Below are 22,669 nucleotides of genomic sequence, written 5' to 3' on the forward strand. Positions count from 1 at the left end.
TTTATACTTTGTATTAGCGGAAATCCACTGAGTCGGAGGGGCATTGAACAAGCCCCATGTCCACAATGAAGCATGTTCATGTACAGGAAACCGTAACTATTCATTTGGAATTCATTTGAAAATTACCCTTTCGAGACAAATAGGAAACAAAGGAAAATAGATATGACAAACCTGCGTTCCATCATCTTCTTCTCCTTGTTCGTTCGTCTGCTTTTGTGAATAATCTCCACTCAACAATCCAGCACCTAGCTTGGCTGTTTGAACATTGAACGAACTTGTAGGGTCTCCTGTAATCAATCAAAAAACATAACATAATGGACTGTTCCATTTAATTAATATACATACATCGAAAGTCGAACCTTTTCAAGATAAAGAAATTCGTTGAAAATGTGTTGATATATAAGTGGGACGTTCCCGTACGGCCGTTTTACGGGCCGCACGGCGTTTTCGTTACGTCAAATTCGGCGTGAGGCAACTCTAAAAACCAGTTTTTTACCCCCTGGAAGAATAGAAGAAAAGCTCTTTACCCATGGAAAATAAAAAATAAAAATTTATTTTGAACCCCTGGAAAGTCTTCTCGGATTACCACCTTCAGAAATTGCCAATAAAAATAAAATATTACAAAAAAATGTAATTTAAGCTATCGAAGTTAACCCTTTAAGTGCCACGGTCATTTTTTTCTACTTTTTTTTAAAGAAAATCACTAGTTCAAACTTATCTCCGGATCTAGAAGGAATTAGAAGCTGGTTGCTGGTTACTGCGCGGACCTGTCTGAATGATAGAAAGGTGTCCAATTGTAAAACTTCAAACTAATTCGCTGGAAGACAGAATCGAGTAAAGCAGGGCCAAATTTGGAGATTATTGGATCACTCGTTGACCAAAAATGGTCAAAAAACGGTCAAAATCTTAAAAAAGTGAATTTTTGTCAAATTTTTGCATTTTTTTGACTTTTTGGCTGAAAATCTCGCTGGAAAGACTCATTTTTGAATTTTTTTCTGATATATACGACATTGGCACTTAAAGGGTTAATTAGAACAACAATATACCTTTTTCATTTTGGAATATTTGATCACTACAATTTGCATATTTCTGTTGGAATTCCGTCATGGAGAAGAGAATCTGCATGATTGAATTCATGTAACAGCTACAAGAAAAAAATTGACGCCTCATTTAGAGCAAGAAACGTAAATGTAAGACTATGTTCGTTATGGTTTCTAGTATTGCTTCGGTATGGTTTTTGTTGCGGATAGGAAGTGTTCATAGCAAGATCTAATAAAAAATAACTGAATCGTAATGTTCGAACCGTAATGCCTGAAAATAGTCCACATGCACTCCTTGAACCTCTCATAAACAATTCTTTTTTAAATGATCAATCAAGCCTTACCTTTCATAATGCATATAGTATATCTTTTTGAATTTCAGTTAGGTCTTTACCTGTTTCCGAGGTTAATCATGCCAGTGTAACCAGGTCCATTCAGAGGTTTCAATTTCTTGCCAGCTTCTTGGATGGTATCCCATTCAGCTTTTAATGAGAGATTGGCCTCCACTTCTAACTCTGTCATTGTTTTGTCAGTCTGAAAAGAGATTCAGGACAGCTTTTGAGAAAATTGGTAATGAATTTACAAAGGAAGTTATTTCTCGGTATTTTTTGCTTGACTCCAAACTGACCAAGCGAATTCACGCCAAAACATAATTCCATATGAGAGATACTTCCCTGAGTTTCTGAAGAGGAGGGTAAATCATTTTCAGCATTCGAAAGGGTACATTAACACTTATACCTTACTCCTTTCTTATCCGTAAATTAGTGAAAGAGAAAAACTCGAGATAAGATTTAGAAAATCTTCTTTCAAGGCAACATTAGAGTAGACCTACATACAGTACATCTGTTTTTTTTTTCTTTTTGTGTAAATTGGACTTCTGTTTTTTTTTGGATGGCTGATGCATTACCTTTTCCAGAAGAGCGATATTGATACCGAAATGTAACAAATGTTCTTTCAGTTTTGGATCTTCAACCATATCGTCTTCATCATAAGAATAAACATCGCCTCCTTCTGCAGTAATGGTTCCCAGCTTCACCGCTAGTGGATACTTTGTTTGCTCGTAATATTCAACTGCATGATTGTTGCCCCCTGACCCTGTAAGAAAAGATCGAAAAGGTTTTTAAGAAATTTTTAAAAACCACCGAAAATTATATCATATCAATTTACTTGCGATGTTAGCTTTTTTAGGCTTATGAAGATAAATGGATCTGAAATAGTAGAAGCAATCTTTTTACCAAGTTATAAAATCAGGTTACAGGAAAATGACATAATAGCCTCCTGGATTAATTGTAAACTAATAGTTAGGTTTGAAAAATAAAGAACTAATTTACAAAATTGCAACACGATTTTTTATGCTTGTGGAAATGTGAAAGTTATGCAGTGTATTAGATCTAATTAGATTCTAGTTATTTTTTATTATGATGAATTAGTCTGAAAGCTAGTATATAATGTACATAGTTTCCTTCCCCCTGATTCTCAGACAACCCTGTAAGGGAGGTTCAAAAAAGTCTCAATTAATAAGGGGTTTGGCCTTTAGTGGAGGTTTTGGTCATATAGGGGGGGGGTCAAACTTTTTAACCAAATAAATTTACTATTTAAAATTTTATCCCAGGGTTCATGACCTGTAAATCTAGTCTTAAGAACATGTCATTAAGTTGTATATTCCGACTGCATTAATAATAGAAAAAAGAATTGAAGTATTTTTGCCTTACCATCCCAAAACTTCCTTCCACAAAGAATGGTGCCATCTGTTAAGTTCAACCAAAGGTTTTGAGTCAAATCACAAAGTGCACATTTCCAACCACTTCAAAAGAGAAAGCAAAAAAAATTAATTTATAATAGGAAATTTCCTTAATAAGTTTTAGATTATATTCATTCAATAGAGTGCCTTAGCTCTAGTTTAGACGGCCCACTTTTCGTCCTGCCTATTCTAATTGTGACAGAAAGTGATATGCATCGCTGCAATGTCTTCTGACATTACATCACGGACCCAATAGCTGATTGGTTCCAAGTGACGTGAAATCAGTCAATACGTCACTTTCAAGCAATCAGATGTTGGGTCCGTGGAAGACATTGCAGTGGTGCATATCATGAATAGTATCGGTGAAATAGAAACATAAGGTTAAATGTCCCACAAGTCTCTATTTGAGCTAACAATGCTACTTTGATTGAGAAGTTCAAATGATTCAGTAGTATGCATCGGAGAATTTGAGACAAAATCAAGACATTAACTATAACCTTGGTGGGATTTTTACGCCATTGCCAAGTTGTTGTAGATTAAGTGCGTATTTTGATACAATTCTTTTCTCCTCCCAAGCTTGAACATTTTCTTGCATGCTTGCACCTTGGTGAGCTATTACACCAGCTATACAACATTGAAGCTGAAAAGTGTAATACAGTAATATGGGTGTTATATGATAATACGATGATTATTACTTGATAATATCAGTTTGCTATAATTTGTCACTCCCACTATTTTTTGCTTGTTTTTTACTTAGTCTTAGTTAGTCGTCTAGCATACTAGACTAGAAATCAACTAAAAATTCAAAGTTTTTTTCCCTTGAACAGAATAGATCTTTTTTCCAAACTTGCTTTCAAATTATCCCTGCTTTTTACATAATTTTTCAAATCGCAGCGAAAAGTTATGCTTTATATTTATTTTCCATGCGAACTGATTTGCACGCCGGGGACCACATTAAAGAATTTGTTTTTGGAAAGCTTTATTGCCCAGTAGGCTTTATTGCCCAGTAGGCCCCTTCTGCTCAATTTTCAGAAACGTTATAAAAAGATAATAAGTCATCTACAACTGCAAGAAGCAGTATAAACATAAATATCTTCTTACGTTTAAGGGAAGATCAGGATTGGGTAAGGTCAATTCGTTTGTGATTTTCCCTTCATTGTCTGTTACAATCAAAGTGTTCACACACTCATATTCGACCTGTAATAATGAAAAACACGTGCCATACTTTATAGATGAAGAACATTGAAGATACAGTGGAAACTCTCTCTAATTCGAACTCGCTTTTATTCCAATCTTTCTATAATGCGATTATAGTTCTTAGTCCCCGTCAAGGAGAAAACAGGATAAAATACTTTTTATGATTCGAATCTATTCGTAATTTGAACAAATTAGACTTCCCGTTCGAGTTTTAAAGTTAACGAGACTTAAATGTATGATATGAGCTTGAAACAACGAGCAAGATGCAGATAAATCAATGTTAATCTACAAGTTCTCCAGGTAGGTCCAAAAAAAAATGAAAGTAAAATGCAGTCTTATTTTTTACCACAAAAAAAATCAATCTACGCAAGATTTCAAACAATGTTTTAGCATCTATATTCTACAGACAAGAAAGACTAGGGAGGTCTTGAAAGCAGAAGATTACAAAGAAAAGATATGGCGGATCTTACTTTATCCTTTTCAACGTCGAATCCACCTTCCACACCTGAAAATAAAATAAAAAGTTTCAAAATATTAAAGACAAGTAGCAGATAGGGTGAATTCTAAACTTTTATTTTTTATTAACACCTAATGGTTTCAAAAAAGGGTTTATACCTATGGCCATTTTGGTTGGTCGTTTTTCAACCGGTGGCTCCTCAACAGAAACCTGAAAGAATTTAAATAATGAAGAAAAAAGATAAGATTTCCCACATGATTCAAGTGTATCTTTAAAAAATAAACACTCTAACCCATTTACATCTTATGAGAAGCGTGGTGCAGTGGTATAGCATCCGGCTACAGTTCGCAAGGTTGTGGGTTCAACCCCCAGCTGGGTCAAACCAAAGATTCTCAAAATGTTACTTGATGCCTCTCTGCTTGCTGTTCAGCAATTAAGAGAAGGATCAAGGGTAAGTGGAGAAATCCAGGGAGAAAGAGTGGCACACTCTCCCCTACCTACGGGTAGATAGCTATCGAAAGAGGAGCCTTTGGGTCGCCTCAAACTGCAGTCACAGACTTAGTTACTACTTATCTTATGGGATCGCTTGAATTTTTCGATCCTTCACCGATAGGTCGAAGCCTTAGGATCATGACGACCCATACCGCCTTGTTTTCATCCCTCCGGAATAAAGAACTAAGTCAAGATTAGCATTTTTTTGGGGGGGGTTTGGGTGTGTACCCGCATTTAAAATTGAAAAGAATAATTGAAAATTTGAAGTTGCAGAGTGATGGCATTTAATGGGTTAATGAAGTTATCATTAACTCTCTTCATTCGATAGATGTCTCCTGAAAATTTTGAATTAAAAGCCGCTAAAAAGAATTTTCAAACCATCCCTTGCATAAATCAGAACATCTTTTTATTCAGAAGAAGATATAGGGACAATCAATTGTAAAAGTAACTTTCATCCTTCCTAAAGACCTTACCTCTTTAGGAACTTTTTTGAAATTGAGGAAAACAGTTTTGCCTTCTTTCTTGACAAACAGCTGCAAAAATTTCTGTGATACACCAAATAACGTCGACAGACATACGTTCATTCCATTGTCAGATTCCTAAATAAGTAAAAAGTTGAAAAAAAGATAATGATAAAAGAAAATGAAAACAATTGAGTTTTAATTGAGATAGCTAAAGAATCATCCAGTCTTTTTGGTTTCAGTGTTTTTGCTTCTACAGGTTAACATGCACAAAAAACCTCTCACATTAGCGTGGTTGATCGACCAAAATTCGGGAAAACTGGGGAGACAGTTCCACTTTCTCACGGAAAACTATTAGATTGAAAAAAAGGAATGAAGCGCCAAAAGTAGCAATCAGAGGTGCCTTTTGGTGCCCCCTTGTTTTTCGCACCCCCTGCTGTTAGGCAGCGAGCAATATGAAATTTGATAATTTAAGCATGGATGAAGACTAAATTGGGTAACCCTGGACAGTACATGTTCTTTTTGATAATAACACAAAAGTTTTTGAAGCCTGCAGATGTTCATAACATTTAGAGTTTTTAAAGCAATTTAGCTCACTTTCTGAAAAATTAGCTTTGACCATCCCAGATATCATACCATATTTATGCTTACTGGGTCAAGGGCTATCGTTTGCCATGGTTATATAGTTAGATTATCTAAAAAGCTTTTATTTTTAGAGATAGTGAAAAAATTGGCTAATTTGAGTTCTCGAGCCTTAGCAACCTGGTTGCTAATAAAAAAAATATAATGTGTACTCAAATGCGTTTTATTACTATTACTTTACTTACTTCTACTACTGAAGCTTTTGAATCAAAAATATCAATTCTGCTAATTTTTGTCTATCTAAAGAAGTGTGGTGGATTACAGCTCAAATAACTGCTCTATGTACACATTGTACTAGTCAGATGATTCCAAAATTCAAACATTTTTAATAGTATCTGGAAAAATTAAGATTTAGCAAAATATTAGGTTTTCAGCCTTTATTAAATCATTTTTCTGGAAGAGCAATTTTCTTTCAATCATGAAAATTGACGATGTTTGAAAAAAGATTCTTAAAATCTGAAAGTGAATTGGAGAGTGAAAAAAAGATAATCCAGATTATGAAAACCAAAACAATTTGGTCCTGTAGGCCTAGCGCTTCTTTACATTACCAGATTAAAATACCCATTATTCACCAAATTTTCTTCGCGCCTAAAAGTAGTTTATTGTCCGTTTCTATAATATAGAGTTTTTGTTTCGAAGTCACAACTAAAATCAATTCATATAGACCTCTTATGCTTACTACTTTTTGTCGAGGGGTAAATCACTCGAAAAATTATCGTACACCTCTCGTACAAAAATTCGAAAAAGTCAAAGAAAAAGTCAAAAAGTCAAAGTAAAAGACAAAAATTCTTAGAATAAAGTTAAAAAGTCAAATAAGAGTCAAAAAAAGAAAGTCTTGAATGGGCGAATGGTTGGAGCAAGATTTATGGGCGGTTGGCGTTTTTGGACAGATTTGGGCGAAAAATGTTGGGCGCCCGAAGGCAGTGGGCGTTTTTGTCGGGAAAAAGTCAAAATGAAAGCTTGAAAAAAGTCAAAAAAAAGTCAAAAAGTCAAATGAAAATTCAAAAAGTCAAAAGTATCGTACACCTTTTTTCAAGTGATTTACCCCTCGCTTTTTGTGAACCATGAATGTCTTAAAAATTAATCGAGACAGCATTATGTACAAAATGAATTGTTTTATTTAAATTAAATATGATAATTACTAAATGAAATGAAAATTCATATTGCACAAAATAACAAAACAAAGAATGAAGAATATTACACGTTACTAAATTAAAACTTAAGCTAAATTAATACATTTGGTGCTCGATTTTGAATAATTAGTGCACAAAAAATTTAGTTGGCTTTTAGAGCCTTAGTCTATAACATTAGATAAGATAAGACTTTATACAAATTAGATTTATTTAGACTTAAAATCTCAAAATTAACATAAGATAATAGGCAAGGAATAACAAAATTTTCGAGAAAAGTAAAAATTGAGTAACTAGTTGAAAATAATATCAAGTCTTAACAAGTGATACTTTTATGGACCTACCTGGTTATGCATTTAACACATTTATAATTGATATCTACGTGACGTGACCATTAAACAATCATTCAGAACACAAATAGTGACGATCTATTTAAATTAGTCGTTTGTTTCTTATAAAAAAAACATTTAGAAACCAAAATTTCATGTTCTTGAAATATTCTTTCATATTCAAGACTTCGTGAGCAAAAAAAACATCATCGCATCAAAAAATTGAGTAATTCGGCTAAGAACATTGATGTATGCTTACTAATAGTGATTCTTATAGATAAAGATGCGTTTTTTGAGCTGAAAAATTCTTTTTTTACAAAAATCTGATTGAGCCATCTTTTACCTACCTGCATGCAAAAAATCAGAAAAAAACAATGATCCAATATTTCACGAAGTCCAAAAACCCGTTTTTTAGCCCTTTTTTGGCCCAAATTTGTGCAATAAACATTTTTATTTGAAAATCGGACTCCGTCACATTCGAAGGTTTATAGTTGTGCATCTTTGTGCAAAATATCATAAAGAATGAAAAAGCCAATCTCGAGAAAAGCTAATACCTAAGTAATTGATAATGTGCTTATAAAAAATATCGAATTTGGCCAGTTTCTCTATAAGAACACGCCAAGCAACTAAAATTTCCTGTCTTAAACACATATATTCTTCAAAAGTAAGCCCTCATGAGCAAAAAAAACATCTATCTCATGAAAAAATTGAGTAATTCGGCTAAGAACATTGATGTATGCTTACTAATAGTGATTCTTATAGATAAAGATGCGTTTTTTGAGCTGAAAAATTCTTTTTTTACAAAAATCTGATTGAGCCATCTTTTACCTACCTGCATGCAAAAAATCAGAAAAAAACAATGATCCAATATTTCACGAAGTCCAAAAACCCGTTTTTTAGCCCTTTTTTGGCCCAAATTTGCGCAATAACATTTTTATTTGAAAATCGGACTCCGTCACATTCGAAGGTTTATAGTTGTGCATCTTTGTGCAAAATATCATAAAGAATGAAAAAGCCAATCTCGAGAAAAGCTAATACCTAAGTAATTGATAATGTGCTTATAAAAAATATCGAATTTGGCCAGTTTCTCTATAAGAACACGCCAAGCAACTAAAATTTCCTGTCTTAAACACATATATTCTTCAAAAGTAAGCCCTCATGAGCAAAAAAAACATCTATCTCATGAAAAAATTGAGTAATTTGACTAAGAACATTGATGTATGCTTATCAATTGTAATTCTTATAGATAAACATGCGTTTTTTGAGCCAACAAAATTTTTTTGCAAAATTCTGCTTGAGCCATCTTTTACCTATGATGGTACCTTAACTTTCATGCAAAAAATCAAAAAAAATTAATGATCCAATTTTTCACAAAGTCCAAAAAACCCGTTTTTTAGCCGTTTTTTGGCCCAAATTTGCCCAAAAATTTTTTTTTCGAAAATCGGGCTCCGTCACATTTTGGGCACCACCATTTGGCACCTTTGTACCAAAAATCAAAAGATTCCTATGATTCAATCCTGAGAAAAGTTGGTAACAGACGAACGAACGGACGGACGAACGGACGGACGAACAAACACAGGTTAATTTATAGGACCTCCACCGGGGTAGGTCCAAAAAATAATCAAGATAAGGTACGAAGCATTAGGTACAAAAAGAATGATTTTTCGATTGAAAGTTACAAAAATTACTAAATATGAAAATCGGTATTACGCGTAGTAACAAAACATCAAGAATGAAGAATCAGCAAACTAAACAAAAAAAATTAAATATTGATAAATATTTTCCATAATTAGTGCATAAAATCTTAAATCTAAAGTCTTAAGTTAAGCCTTGGTCGAAAATATTAGATCTAATAAGACGTAATTCAAATTAATTTTATTTACGAACATTGTGGCAATGAATAAAGTAAAATTTTCAAAGAAAGTACAAAACATCGAGTCTCTAGTTGAAAATATTTGATTCACTTGAAAAATACTAATTTACTACTAAAATAGTCCATAACATAAAGTTAATGTTTTATAAAGAATTTTTGGTCAAAAGAAAAACCAGAAGCTTCATGTTTTAATTTCAAAAACTGTAGATTCGAACTTTTCGATAGATTTTTACACTCTGATGATGACTCCTGTTGTAAGGTCGAATATACAGTTTTTAAGATTTTTAGGGTGATTCAAAGTGAGAAAAAACAAAAACCATTTTATTTTTAATTTGACGTATTTTAAGTATCTTATAATTTATAAAACTCAAAGTAATAAAGTTTTTTTTTCTTAGAAGAATTTTAGAAGAACAATAAAACTCGGCATCGCCAAAAAATAAGAACAGTTTTGAGAGCCTGGAATCGCTGAAGGTCAACGAAATAAAGGGGCAAAGTATTGAAAATAGAGCACAAAGTTTAAAATACCTAAAATTTTCCCTTTAAAAACAGGATAGGAACATTGAGGTACTTCACCAAGAGAATAAGAACAGCTGAGGCAAAATAAGAATGTACTTCAGATAAAAATGAAGTGTGGGATTTTCTGAATCACCTTGTATCACCATAAATTACATTAGAAAGTAAAGTGAAAAAGCTATCAAAAAGAATCCCATCATGACTTGAGACGGTACAACCGAATAAGCACTGGATGATTGAAGAGAACATGACGTATTGAGTTGTTGCTTCCCATAAAACTGCTCAACCAATACATCGGTGTTGTTTTTCAAAGCAATCACATCAGTGTCAGCAAAGAAGCAATCTTTACATTCTTCATAAGCCGATCCTAAACAGGAAATACAGGAAGCTTTGGTAGGAGGAATACATTTGGTAGCGCAAAGAGCAATCTTGATACCACATTCAAGAATGTTACATCCAAGTCGCATTTCAATCATTTTCTCGTTATCTCTTATGATGTCGACAGCTTCCATTTCCGTTGGTAAACATTTGATACATTCTGAATACAAACTTCCGAAACATGTTTTACACTGAGACGATAATACACCATGTGCCAAACAGGTGGCAGCACATTTCGCAACTTTCAAGGCACATTTTAATTTCTTAGTCCACTTGCAGCTACTAAGAACCATATATTCATTACAACCACCCTCGCAATTACAGCAATTCTCATCACAGAGGCCGTTCCCATAGCAAGCATCCTCATGTTGCGACTTACAACAATTCCCAGGCACAAGCGGTTTTCTTTGACACACCCCGTTGAAGTCAGTGTAGCGCTTCGACACCAAAGCCTGTGTATTGAACTGCAAACGTTGCAAATCCATATTTGCAGAAAAACACGACTTGCATGTATTGTAAAGATTTCCCATGCAAGAAATACAAGAAGGGTCAAGATGATCAATGCAGGATGTAGCACATAAAGCCAACCTAGCTGCACATTCTGCCCATTTTAACACACTACAACCTAAACGTAGTTTCATCATTTCTGTATTATCAGCAACAACTTGTTTTGCCTCCAGACTTTCAACCAAACAAGTTACGCACTCCCCATAAAGTTTACCGAAACACTTGATACACTCCTGAGATCCTAGACCGGTTGTAATACAAACCCCGGCACACCAAGCTACTCGAGCCATACACTTTTTTCTAAGAATCCAAGGACATTTACTCATCATCAAATAACGATTACAACCCCCGTCACAATTACAACAATTAGCGTCGCACAAACCGTTTCCATAGCAACCTCCATCATGCATGCCCTTACAACAGTCCTTAGAAGGTAAATGTGTTGTTGACTTTTGACATGTTGTTTGGAAGTCGTCATGGTAATTCTTGACGATAAGGTGGGTGTTGTTTGTCAAGAGTTGCACCTCCATCTTGCTTAGAGTAACACAGCCAATACATTTGTGGTATAAAGACCCCATGCAATCAACACACAGCGGGTCTACTGGTTCTATACAGGCTGCAGCACAGCCAACAACAATAGCAGCACATTCAAGCCAATTGATCGCTGAACAACCTAAACGGACTTCAGTTAATCTTTGAGTGTCATTTACTATGGGTTCGATACCCATATCAGCTGGAATGCAGGGGAAACATTTTGTATATGCACCACCAAAACAGCTTTTACATTGACTAGATCCAATACCATCGTCAAGGCACGTGGCAGCACATTTAGCGATGTCAAAAGCGCATTCAGCTTTCTTGATCCAACCACAGCTACTAAGCACTAGGTATTTGTTGCATCCACCTTCACAGTTGCAGCAGTTTGTATCGCATAAACCATTGCCGTAACAACCTTCATCGTGTTTCCCCTTACAACAGGTGCTTTGAACCATTTGTATAATGGTCACAATAAACAGACATGTAACCACAGCCTTAGCAATCATCACAATAGGTTCTGAAAACAAAATGACATTCATTTAGATAATTTACATTAGATAATTTTCGGTGGCCGCTTAAAGTCGTTGCTTTTATACTATAGTTTATAAACGCATTAACAATAAAGACTCAAGTTGACTTGGTATACTCTAAAATAAAAATTTCAGGAAAGATTCTGAGCCATGACAGGACCAATGTCCCTAGAGAAACGCCCCCTCTTAAGTGACAGATCGCCATTACATGCCCCTCTTTATGATAATTTTTAACCGCGTTCTCCCCGGATCTCATTAGGCTCATTCATTTATTGAATTTCTAGCTGGCAAAATAGCCGGATTTTAATGTGTACTTAACTTATTCAGAAGTAAAACTTCCATCCCCTGGCAGTTAGTTCTACCAATTTTGGCCACCCTTCAGAGACAGGTTATTTTCAGTCGTGAATTTAGTAGGGGGCGAACTCTTAGGACCCGTTGTGAAATGATTGTATCTTTTCATTAAAGAAATTATCAATTTTATTACGCTTGCAATTTGTTTTGATTTTACGTTTAGCAATTATGATGTCATTTCAGTTTAGTATCATTTTTATATCTCTCTGTTTGGTAAAAACGATGTGCAGTAAAAATGTCTTGCTCTACGAAATCAGTTTGAATGAGAGACGCATGAGAAAGGTTCTGTGCGTGTGTTGACACATTTCAAAACGCCTCTTCTCCATCAAGAAACTTGGTCGCAAAAGTTATGCTTGGTAAAGCATAATTCAAGCTTCCCTTAACAACAACAACCTCTGGTTGTCCATGCTGGTAAGCTTCTATCCTTTGTTTGTTTCTCTGCTTTTTGCTTGTGTCCTTTCACTATACTACTCGTCAAATTTTAGGGGTCAAGGGGTTTTGCCTTGTGACGTCAAGTTTTTGAGTCAAAAAAAGTTTCCTTGACCTTAGCAAAAAACTCTTTCTCACGAAAAACTCTTTAAATAAATCCTCCATTCTTTGAAATGGACCACGTTTGGTTGTGTCGCATAAAAGATGTCATGGGCTCTAAAGGTTTACCCCCTTCTAATTCTTGTTGAGCTACCCAGACAAGAGAAAATGAACTGACTGAAAATCTTCCACCTGAAGATTTACCTAAAAAACCATTCAGTATTTCAATTTAGACTGTTTTGGATGCAACGAAACAGGGTGTAACTAAAATAATACTCAAAGGGTTGATAGAATCTGTGAGTGGTGACCCTATTAGGCAAAAATGGTTATGCCAAGACTATTTTAGGCTATTTGATAAAATGATGTGATTGATACGTCGAAATATTATTCTGTTTACAAAACTTCCTTGAATTTTCATAAAAATCTTACAGTATATGGCCCCAAAACGGAAACGGCCCCCAAAACGTAGGTCGTCCTTAAGATGAAGATTCTGACCTGTAGATTTATCAGAAATAGACGATTTTTGTTTATTTTGAAAGAATGATGGTCATACTTAAAAATGAGCACATTGTTTTTGATGGTTAAAGACAGCTTCAAAATAACATATTTGCGTTTGAAGGAAATATTTCAACACCAAAATTAGATAAAAATTGCATATAACTCACTCTAGCTCCTTGGATGGTGAAAATAAGTTATGAAAATGAAGTATAGGCAACTTTCTACAACTAATGCCTTTCAGAAAATGCTCTGTGACTTCAGAGGATGGGTAAAAGATATAGCACCTTAAAGGTCAACCAGTATTTCGGGGCTCTAGAATCAGCATTGATAAAACCGAAAATTATGAGAGATTTTTACATATCTACACATATGGTAGAAATAAGTGTGAGGATGTGTTGAATTTTTATTACTTTGACCCCCTTTTTTGGCGATTTTGATTACCCTAAAGGGCTTTTGATGTGTTCAACAACACTCCACTCGGCGGGTGCGACGCTGGGTGACGGCTAGTTCTATTTCTATTTGCTTGACCTAATTTTAGTTTATAACAAAAAATTAACATTATATAAAAAATTTCGCTGAATCAGCAAAAACAGCAAATTCTTTCATTTTTTTTGCAAAATACAGAAGCTGTTTTTCTAAAATTCTCACAGCATATTCCATACATGAATGGAACTATTTCTAAATTTTCAGTATGGACTTTGCACCATCGAAAATCTTCAAATATTCTAAGATATCATATCATAAATTTTACATCCATCGGGTCGTAACTTTAAGGGAAAACACAAATATGTTTATAGTTTCTCCCCCTGTTACCACTGGGCCTAATAATTTAATTTTAACTACACCTACGTCTCGGGGGCCCCAAAACCTGCGTTTTGACAACCAGGGGTATACTGTAAAAATTTTATAAACCTCTAAATCACATTTCCAAACTATGGTCAAAATTTTGTATTCATATTTTACAGATATCTCGAGAAATTGCAAACCTTCGTTTTGGGGGCCAATAGAAAAAAGCGATTGAAAAATATTGTTGAAATTGAAGATTTTGAAAAAGAACTTCTGGGAAATAAAGTAGAGATGTTAAAGTTTTTCATGCAGCAGAAATCTTTGTAAAACCTCTTTTCCTCTAGATTTGAGAAAAATTTTAAATTTGATCGACGTTTTGGGGGCCACATACTGTAGAAAGATTCCTATACTCGAACTTTGTTGTATATTATTTCATTTCATCATATTGTCTTGTATTGCTGGTTTTTTATGACTACTTTTTAAGCAAAAATTGTAAAATGATTCTTTTTAGGACACCCTTTCCTGTCGAGGTTAGTAAAAGAAAAATTGTTAACCTACCTTCAAATTGTCAACCTATAGTAAATTTCTTTTAACAATTGATGATTGATGCCTTCTTGCTGCAGAATTCAAAGTGTGTTGCTGTTCATCTCGAGTTGTTATTCTACAACACTGCTACCCGTATTTATAGTGATACAAGACAACTTCTATTTTTGGATTTACGGGCCGTTTAGGTAGAAGGCACGCTCTGCAAAATGCAGACCCGAATCTATCTAACAAACAAGCCAATAGATGTTGTTTGCATAATTCAATATTTGCTTTGAGAAGAGGGGCATCATTGAAATTTAAGAAACCATTTCTAATTGGTCAGCTATTGATGCCTTTCATCCTAATTTAGGAAAATTTATCCCTCTTTTGATATTTAATTCTTAAATTAGACCAACAGCAAACGAGCATCTAACAGTTCAACTTTACCCATAAAAAGACAATGGGTAATAAAAAAAAAGGTACGAGTGGGATCAAAAGCGAGATAAGTTATTTTTCGGAGAAAACGCCTCTTCACTTAAATAGATTATTCCAATCTTAGATCAGGATCAGCCTAGACTTCCCAGTTAGTCCTTATCTAATCTTTCACTTTAATAAGTCTTAGGAAAATGCTATTTCAGGGGTAATAAAGTAAAACAGCACGCAACAAATGAGTAATATGGAGGGGCGTTTTTGCAAGCATCTTTCATCGATGGTCCAAAGCACGAAAAAAATTACGATTAACCGGTCTAAATATTTGGTTGGCTGCATCAAAGTGTATATAAATGCTTATCAATGCACTAGAATTCGCCGGAGCTAGTTTTCCATTCACCTGCCTATCAAAACAAAACAAAAACCCTTTTTAGAAGCATATCCATAAAAACATATGTAAAAGAAATACACGGATTTCCTATTAGATAAGTGGTGTAAAAAACTAAGTAAATAAGTATGGTGGCTGTCTGCAGAAACGGGAGTGAGGAAGTCTACCCTTTTCTATTTGCGCTAGACCTGGGAGGTCAAATGCTGAGGTCGAACGCAACACCTACTCTCAGCTTTCTTTTTATCCCAAATTTCGATCTTTCAGGGGGTGAAAAGTTGAAATTTTCTTATTTTTTCCGACCCTTAGTGGGACTGAAATTTGATTTTCTGAATTTTCCGACCCTTAGCGGGACTTTGGAAGTCCAGAAAAGGTACCCTTAATGGCGGCACATACAGTACCCTCCACTTGCCTAAGTAGCTTTTTATAAGCATACAGGAAAACCGTATCGAGGCTTAATAAGCTTAGCAAAATCTAATTTTCAGCCTTAATATATGCTTATTATATATTAAAATGGTTTATAGACTTCGATTTGTTGATTTTCTTTGGGCTCTGAAAGTTTCGAATGAAAGTCGGAACATAGATTCGGCTCAAAGAATGAGAGTTTTTTTTGTAATTTGGCGCCGCAGGCGAAAATCTTAGTTCTAAGAAAGCTCAAACAGCTTTAAAAGTAACCCTAAAAAGGTCAGCGTTTTAAAGCTGCACGAATGATTTTTTGCACTTGTCTTGGAGGTATGCTTGTCATTATGAATCAAACATTTTGGAGCACAGATGATGACGAATCACTCAAAACAAGAATCTTGTTTTCGTGATGAATTGTCGAATGCACTCCTAATTCTTCGATTACTTATCATCTCAACGGGGAGCACTAAACCAGGGAAGTTTAAGATAATCTGCTATTAAGACTAATCATCAGGGAAGTTTAAGTAGTTATGCTGTTTATTGAAAACGTTCTTATTGAGTTAAATATAATAATAAGTGGCGCCCCCACCCACAAGTTTCTCAACTTTTACTAATTCATTTGCCTAGGCATAATGAGGAAGGAAATACTTAGTGGAGAAGAGTATTGCCAAGATACCCTGAATCACTAAATAAAAATAGACAAATTTGACACAGTGAAAAGAAACTTAAAGGAACAGGGTGTAATACGAGCGAAGCGAGCGAAAAAATTGATGCTTTATGATTTCAATATTGTTGTCAGCAAATTGGTCTTGGGGCGCAGTTACATTTTCATTTAATAATGCTATATTGTACACAAAAACACTTGTAAATTAGCTAGCTTTTAACCAATAAACTTTATTGCGTGCGAAGCGAGGGAAAAAATTGCAAGTAATTTAAAATTATTTCAGTAAAATTGGTCCCGGGGTGCAATTTAAAGAGGCGCATATGATTTTTAAGATTGAGGCGTTTAAGAAATCTCTTTTGGCGCTCGTTGCTCTTCGGCGCCCCTTCAAAAAAGTTCCACTAGGGGGGCGTGGCCCCCAGTCACCCCTACCAGAACGCTACTATTCGTGAGCGTTCAAGAATGTTTCAGAACATTTGAGAACGTTCTGAAAGGTTCTAGGAACGGTGGAACGTCCCGAGAATGCTCCATTTCAAATTGTAATTTAAACCACTTGTGATGACACATTTTTTTCCTGCAAAATAACTTTTAGTTTAGTTACAATATAGATAAATGCTCAGACTAGATTCTACTTATAGCTGAACTTTGTTTTTTGATCATTTCTGATTCTGATAATTTCTGATGACGCTCAGTTTATTAAAAAACTTAGGGACACGCAAGATGATTGGAAATGGCACAGGCTTAGATCTTTCTTACACATCAAATAGAACAAATAAGAGATTTTGTCTGCAGCCGTGTATTAAATTTCATATTAGTCAGGGGTATTTATATAAAAATAATCTGACCATAGTCAAAAGATTGTTTATGGCATTTGAATATAAAACTTGTGTTTTGAGTTCCTTTACACTTTTAACAAAAAACTGTCTTAAATTGATAAACTTTGACAATAAGTGTTTTTCAAACATTTTTTTTCGTACTTTACAGTAACTAGAGCTGACCTGTATCGATGACATGCGACCTGCGTTTCAAACTAGCTGTTACGGTATTTATCTCGTTTGCTTGAATGCATGCCATTTCATGCTCAACTGTGAGATTAAATATGAGATTGTGTTTGAAGTGTTTTCAAGTACAGTGTCTTTGAAGACTCAAAAAAGTCATCAAGGTTGTTCTCAGCCTCTGTCAGTGATGGACAGGCTAGCTCTATAGCTCTGAAACAGCATCTAGTATCATGCAATCCATAATACAAAATGCACTCACAAACATCAATTTTTCAGATCTAAATAATAATAACAGCATTGTCATCATTGACAGTCAAACAAAGGATTTTCTGTTAAGAACCTTGTAAACATTCAACAATTTCCATCAGGGTGCGCCACAAAAAAGTTTCTCTCTTTAAAAGTAATTTTCTCGAAATCTAAAAATTTTAAAAGAACCATTCCTATTTCATTGGAAAGAAGAAATAAAGACTTAAATTTTGATGGGTCATTTATTAAATTCGATTAATTAGATCAAAAGTTATGCTCAATTGAATAAAAATGTTACTTTCAGAAAGTGCTCAAAAACGTTACAAATCGACCTGTCAAATTTTTACTTTAAATTTGGCAATCGTAATAGCCTTTACATGATTAAGAGCATTAACTAATCATCAACCTCGATCATAACCTCATCAAGGAAGATTATTTGCTATGGTCTCCGGCTCTGGGAAGTAGTAATGTTTTCTATTGTTTTTGATAGAAAATGGTAAGAAACTTAAGCATGGTTTCATCCATGTTTTTTCCAGCCCCCCCCCCCCTTAAACAGCAAATTACCCCTTATCCATTTCTCCCCCCTCAGTTTGGAATTTGATTTGTACTGTGCCCTTATTTCCTAATCCCCCCTTAAATCTTTGTTTTCTTTTCTAAAGTGCCCCTTAAATTCTGGAACTTATGGAAAATATGTAGTTTGGTTAGAGTACACATGGAATTTATTACAGACATGGCCCCTGACGTGCGAATCAGATAGAGGGGGCTGTACTAACACACTTTGTTATAATGCTACACTTTGTAATGCAACTAAACGTACATTGTGATAAAAATCAACACACTTTGTAGTACCAAAAAGCTGACACACTTTGCATAGCGTCAGTCTGGGTTTAGGTCCCAGGCAAAAATTAGGTTCCCCTGAGTTTTAAGTCCCCCCAAAGACTCGTGATATTTTTGGTAGCCCCCAGGGCTTTAGACCCTTGACCCTTTTAAAAATTTGTTCCACAAAAAAGGGTTATTCAATGTAAAGATAAAACATTTTTTCAGCTTCATGAGCGTTAATTTGAGTATAATTGAAGCCAACTATTAAGATGAAGTATTAAAATGATGAGATTTAGCTCCCCCAAGTACATTAGGTCCCCCCCAAATATTTGAAACACCTTTAGCCCCCACCCTTTTTTGGCTTTTTGGAGGGTGTAACCCCTCCCCAACTAATAGGGGGACTGACGCTATACAGTTTGTAATAACACCTGACGCACTTTATAATAAAGGGAAACTTCCATCCAAAACAAAACTTAAGAGATTTTTCTAAGATTTCAAAACCGTTAAGACAAGAAATATAACAGGATGTAAAGGTTTTAGCTATAACAATGTATGCGAAGCTGTCTGACATGCTTGAAAAGTCAGTTAGAGGAGACATTCGAATCTCTTTTTTGGGCAATGGGTTTTTAATTTTCCTTTTTATTATGAAAGTTAAAACATTCCATGTCTATTTTTCTTTTCATAGCCGATCAATACAATATTAAAAAATTTGGTTGGTTAAAAAAGTCAATTGATTATTTTTTCAGTCATATAAAGGTTTTCATTTGTTTGTATCAGGGAAATTACCAAAAGCAGGGTTATGATTTATCTATGATAAATGTTAATCGACCCATGATTAAGACAGTAAGGATATTGTATACATTTTTAAGTATTTAGGACTGAACCCAGCTTAATTTATTTATATTTTTAAGTCTGAAACTTTGGATTTAAATCTTAAAATTTCTCTGTTTTACATGTATAGTGAAGCAATTTACAGGGCTTTTTACGAAGCCCTTTTTAAGGCATTTAAATTTATATTTTATTGCAAAGTGTATTTGTATTACAAAGTGCAGCAGGTATTGCAACTGTGGCATTTATTACAAAGTATGTTATTACAGGGGCCAAATCACATCAAATCAAATCAAATCACCCTACATTGCTGGGCGACAGCAATGAATTTTCACCCTTAGTTTACCACCTTAAAACAGTATATTAAAGTATAAGTAAAAAAAACTTTGCAAGAGTATGAAAAGAGATTTGGATTCACATGAATTACTCCCCCCCCCCTTAAATTCAAAATTACTTTTTCTTTGGTCCCCTTAAACATAAGTCTGAAAATTTCAATAATGCTCCCCTTAAAGTTTTGCCCAAAATTCAAGTCCCCCCTTATTTTAAGGGGGGGGCTGAAACCATGCTTAAGTTTACAAGTGTCATTTAGTTCTTGCTGGCTGATAGAATGGCAGGATCCTGGATGGCTTCCCTAACTGAAAAATCCCACCGATTGTGCACCCTACCAGTATAGACTTAAACTTGTATATCAAGATTACGGGATTTCAAGTACAGGCTGATTTTACTTTCGTTTTGAGTGGTTTCATTTTCGATTTCAAACCAACATCTTAGCAACGGGGTGCTCGCCCATAGTTACAAGGGTTTGTGCAAAAAACTAAACATAGAAAGTTTTCAAATCTCCCATTTCGATTAATGCAATGAAAAATTAAACTTTTCTATGTTTCACTTTTTTGCACCTATTCTTCAAAATGAAAATATTTAAGATTTTATGTTCTTCTTTTATTCAATGATTCTTTACAGCACTTTGTTGACAATCTAACTCTCGCATCAAATTCCTGCTTTCTTTAATAAATCAAAGATGAGAAAAAACCTAAGCCACAGATCACGGATTGAAACAAATATATGAAGGGTGGGATTTTATAGCCGCCTATTGTGCAAGGCACTAAGAGAGGCCACGAGTGCCAAAAAGAAGGGCTGTTTAAAATATGATAACCTCATTGATGGAAATTTGATAAACAGCTGCAAAGGAGCGCTGGGAAGCAGTCAGTAAAGGAGACCACTTTCGTTTTTGTTGCAAATTTCAATATAAACTTCTCTCAGCAGTTACATCAATATGCCTTCTTACCTGTCTTTAAAAATATAAATAAAAGTAATCACGGAAAAGGACGCGAAAAAAAAGACATAAGTGTGAGAACAGAGTAATCAAACTCGTTACAAAAAGTACCTAGAAGTCATAAAAAATCAACCTGAATAAATGCAATCGAAATTCCAGAGAACTTCATAATTCCCCAAACAACATTACATTACAACGAATGTAAATACACAGAGAGTACAAGCATATGTCAAACTCCCATCACATAAATTTTACAATTACGTCAGAGTAGACTACGCTCGCCACCGAAGAGGTTCATTTGGAAAGGATAATTATATTTTATTGTTTGCTTCTTTTTTAAAGATTCGCTGGGTTAGAAAAGTGTGAATTTCTTTGTACATATTTTACCTACCCCAAATATTTAGAAGGCTGACTTTTAAACGAATCGTTGAGTTGAAACGAATGATAAATGTATCAAGGTCTGTTTTATTTACCCCCTGGTGACTTAACAAAAGAGACTTAACTTGATGACTACAATCCAATTATTGAAAGTTTGTCTCGGCCTTTTTATAATGAGCGAGACATACGTTCTCTGATTACGCAATTTTCATATTGACATTTTTGAGGCATTTTGATGTAACTGCTCAGCTCAGGGATTACTTGTTAATGTATATGTACACATATGTCAGTTAGGGAAACCATCCAGGATCCTGCCATTCTATAAGCCAGCAAAAACTAAATGACACTTGTAAACTTAAGTTTCTTACCATTTCCCATCGAAAACAACCAAAACATTTCTACTTCCCAAAGCCGGAGACCAAAACAAATTATCTTCCAAGATTTTGGCGCCCTTTTGGATCTATTGTTAAGACCATCTAAAATGTTGGAAAGATTTGCGGAAAGACAGAGGCGCCCGCTGCTTCAAGGGTAACGCCAAAACACCCAATATGATCTTCCAACAGAAGGCAAGTTAGTTGCTGCGCGAGTTATGGCACGCACTCCACCTCAGTGCACAACGAACGCTGTTTCAGTGAATATCAATAATTATAAGAATATTTTATGTGCTTAACTTCAGTAAACCTTGAGTGCTTCAATGAAGATGAAGAAGGTAAGAAGATGAAAATGCGCTGGATAATTTTCATTATAATAGTTTGGTAAATCATTGCTGAAAGTTTGAAAAAAATTTTCCGACGCGAAAAAAAATTTCAGCCAATTAAAAGCACAGTGTGCTTATACTTACTTTGTTTGCTACATCATCTAGGCTAAAAAAAGTGAGAAAAGACACAAACGCCTTTTTTTGTTTTTTAATGAGTGTTGGTTATGATTTTTTTTATTGCGGCCGCGTACAGGAACTCGCCAAATGTTCCTAACTGTATGTTGTGTCAACTTGTCAGCATTGTATTGTTGTAAAGGAAAAGATGAAAGAGGTAAGACTAGCCTAGTTTCTAATCATGATATAGGAGTTTAAGTTTAGACTGCCTACATACCACCACACCCAGCTGCTGTAAAATGGAAGTAAAATCGGCCTGCACTCTAAATCCTGCAATCTTGATATAGCAGTTTTAGTCTCACTGTCAAATATTTAGAGCCAGTTGGAAGACAAGAACCAAACAATAAATTGGGTTTGGCCTGGTCAAAAATACTTGTAAAAGTACAATGTGCAATCCATCCAAAAATTAAAGAAATCAACTTTAAAAAAAATTTCAACACTCATCACAAAAAAAGGCCCAATATTAAGGAAATTATCAATTGTATGGTCCATTTCCTTGAGCAATCATAACATCAGTGAAGGTTTTAAATATAAATAAAAGAAGTTCAATCTACTTACTTGTCCATCAAAGCAGTATATGCATTCATCTTTGTAAACTTTGTTCCCTCCTTGCGGAATTGTGTAGTTGTATTTCGTCAGTTTTACTTTCAATTCCTCTGATAACACATCCATATTGGAATAATCTTGAGCTTTGTCAATAGTGCGCTTTAAATTAGCCAGTATTGAAACGTTAGAACCTCCACTAAAATAAGCAAAGGATGGTAAAAGCTGACAAGCTGACCAAAATCAAAATTTGAAAAAAAAGTGACTGAAAGCGAAAGTGGTACTCTGATGTACGGAAAAGTTCCCAGGAAAACCATTGAC

At 34.7% G+C, this 22,669-nt stretch overlaps 2 protein-coding genes across 2 annotated transcripts; both read right to left on the reverse strand.

Annotated features, from left to right (window-relative positions):
• Window positions 1-111: 111 nt before the first annotated feature.
• LOC136818297 (ubiquitin carboxyl-terminal hydrolase 5-like) lies at window positions 112-22,640 on the reverse strand. The gene is made up of 11 exons (XM_067074679.1): window positions 22,364-22,640; window positions 5,401-5,526; window positions 4,594-4,645; window positions 4,449-4,483; window positions 3,883-3,978; window positions 3,279-3,421; window positions 2,753-2,844; window positions 1,948-2,135; window positions 1,435-1,574; window positions 1,047-1,144; window positions 112-287 (listed from the first exon to the last, which is right to left on the reverse strand). The coding sequence occupies exons 1-11, from the start codon at window positions 22,475-22,477 to the stop codon at window positions 112-114; spliced, it is 1,260 nt and encodes a 419-aa protein (XP_066930780.1). The 5' UTR covers window positions 22,478-22,640.
• LOC136818232 (uncharacterized) lies at window positions 9,922-14,636 on the reverse strand. The gene is made up of 2 exons (XM_067074601.1): window positions 14,549-14,636; window positions 9,922-11,814 (listed from the first exon to the last, which is right to left on the reverse strand). The coding sequence occupies exon 2, from the start codon at window positions 11,801-11,803 to the stop codon at window positions 10,028-10,030; it is 1,776 nt and encodes a 591-aa protein (XP_066930702.1). The 5' UTR covers window positions 11,804-11,814; window positions 14,549-14,636; the 3' UTR covers window positions 9,922-10,027.
• Window positions 22,641-22,669: the final 29 nt, after the last annotated feature.

This window comes from Clytia hemisphaerica, unplaced genomic scaffold, assembly GCF_902728285.1.
Source record: "Clytia hemisphaerica strain Z4C2 unplaced genomic scaffold, Clytia hemisphaerica genome assembly, whole genome shotgun sequence".
Lineage (NCBI taxonomy): Eukaryota > Metazoa > Cnidaria > Hydrozoa > Leptothecata > Clytiidae > Clytia > Clytia hemisphaerica.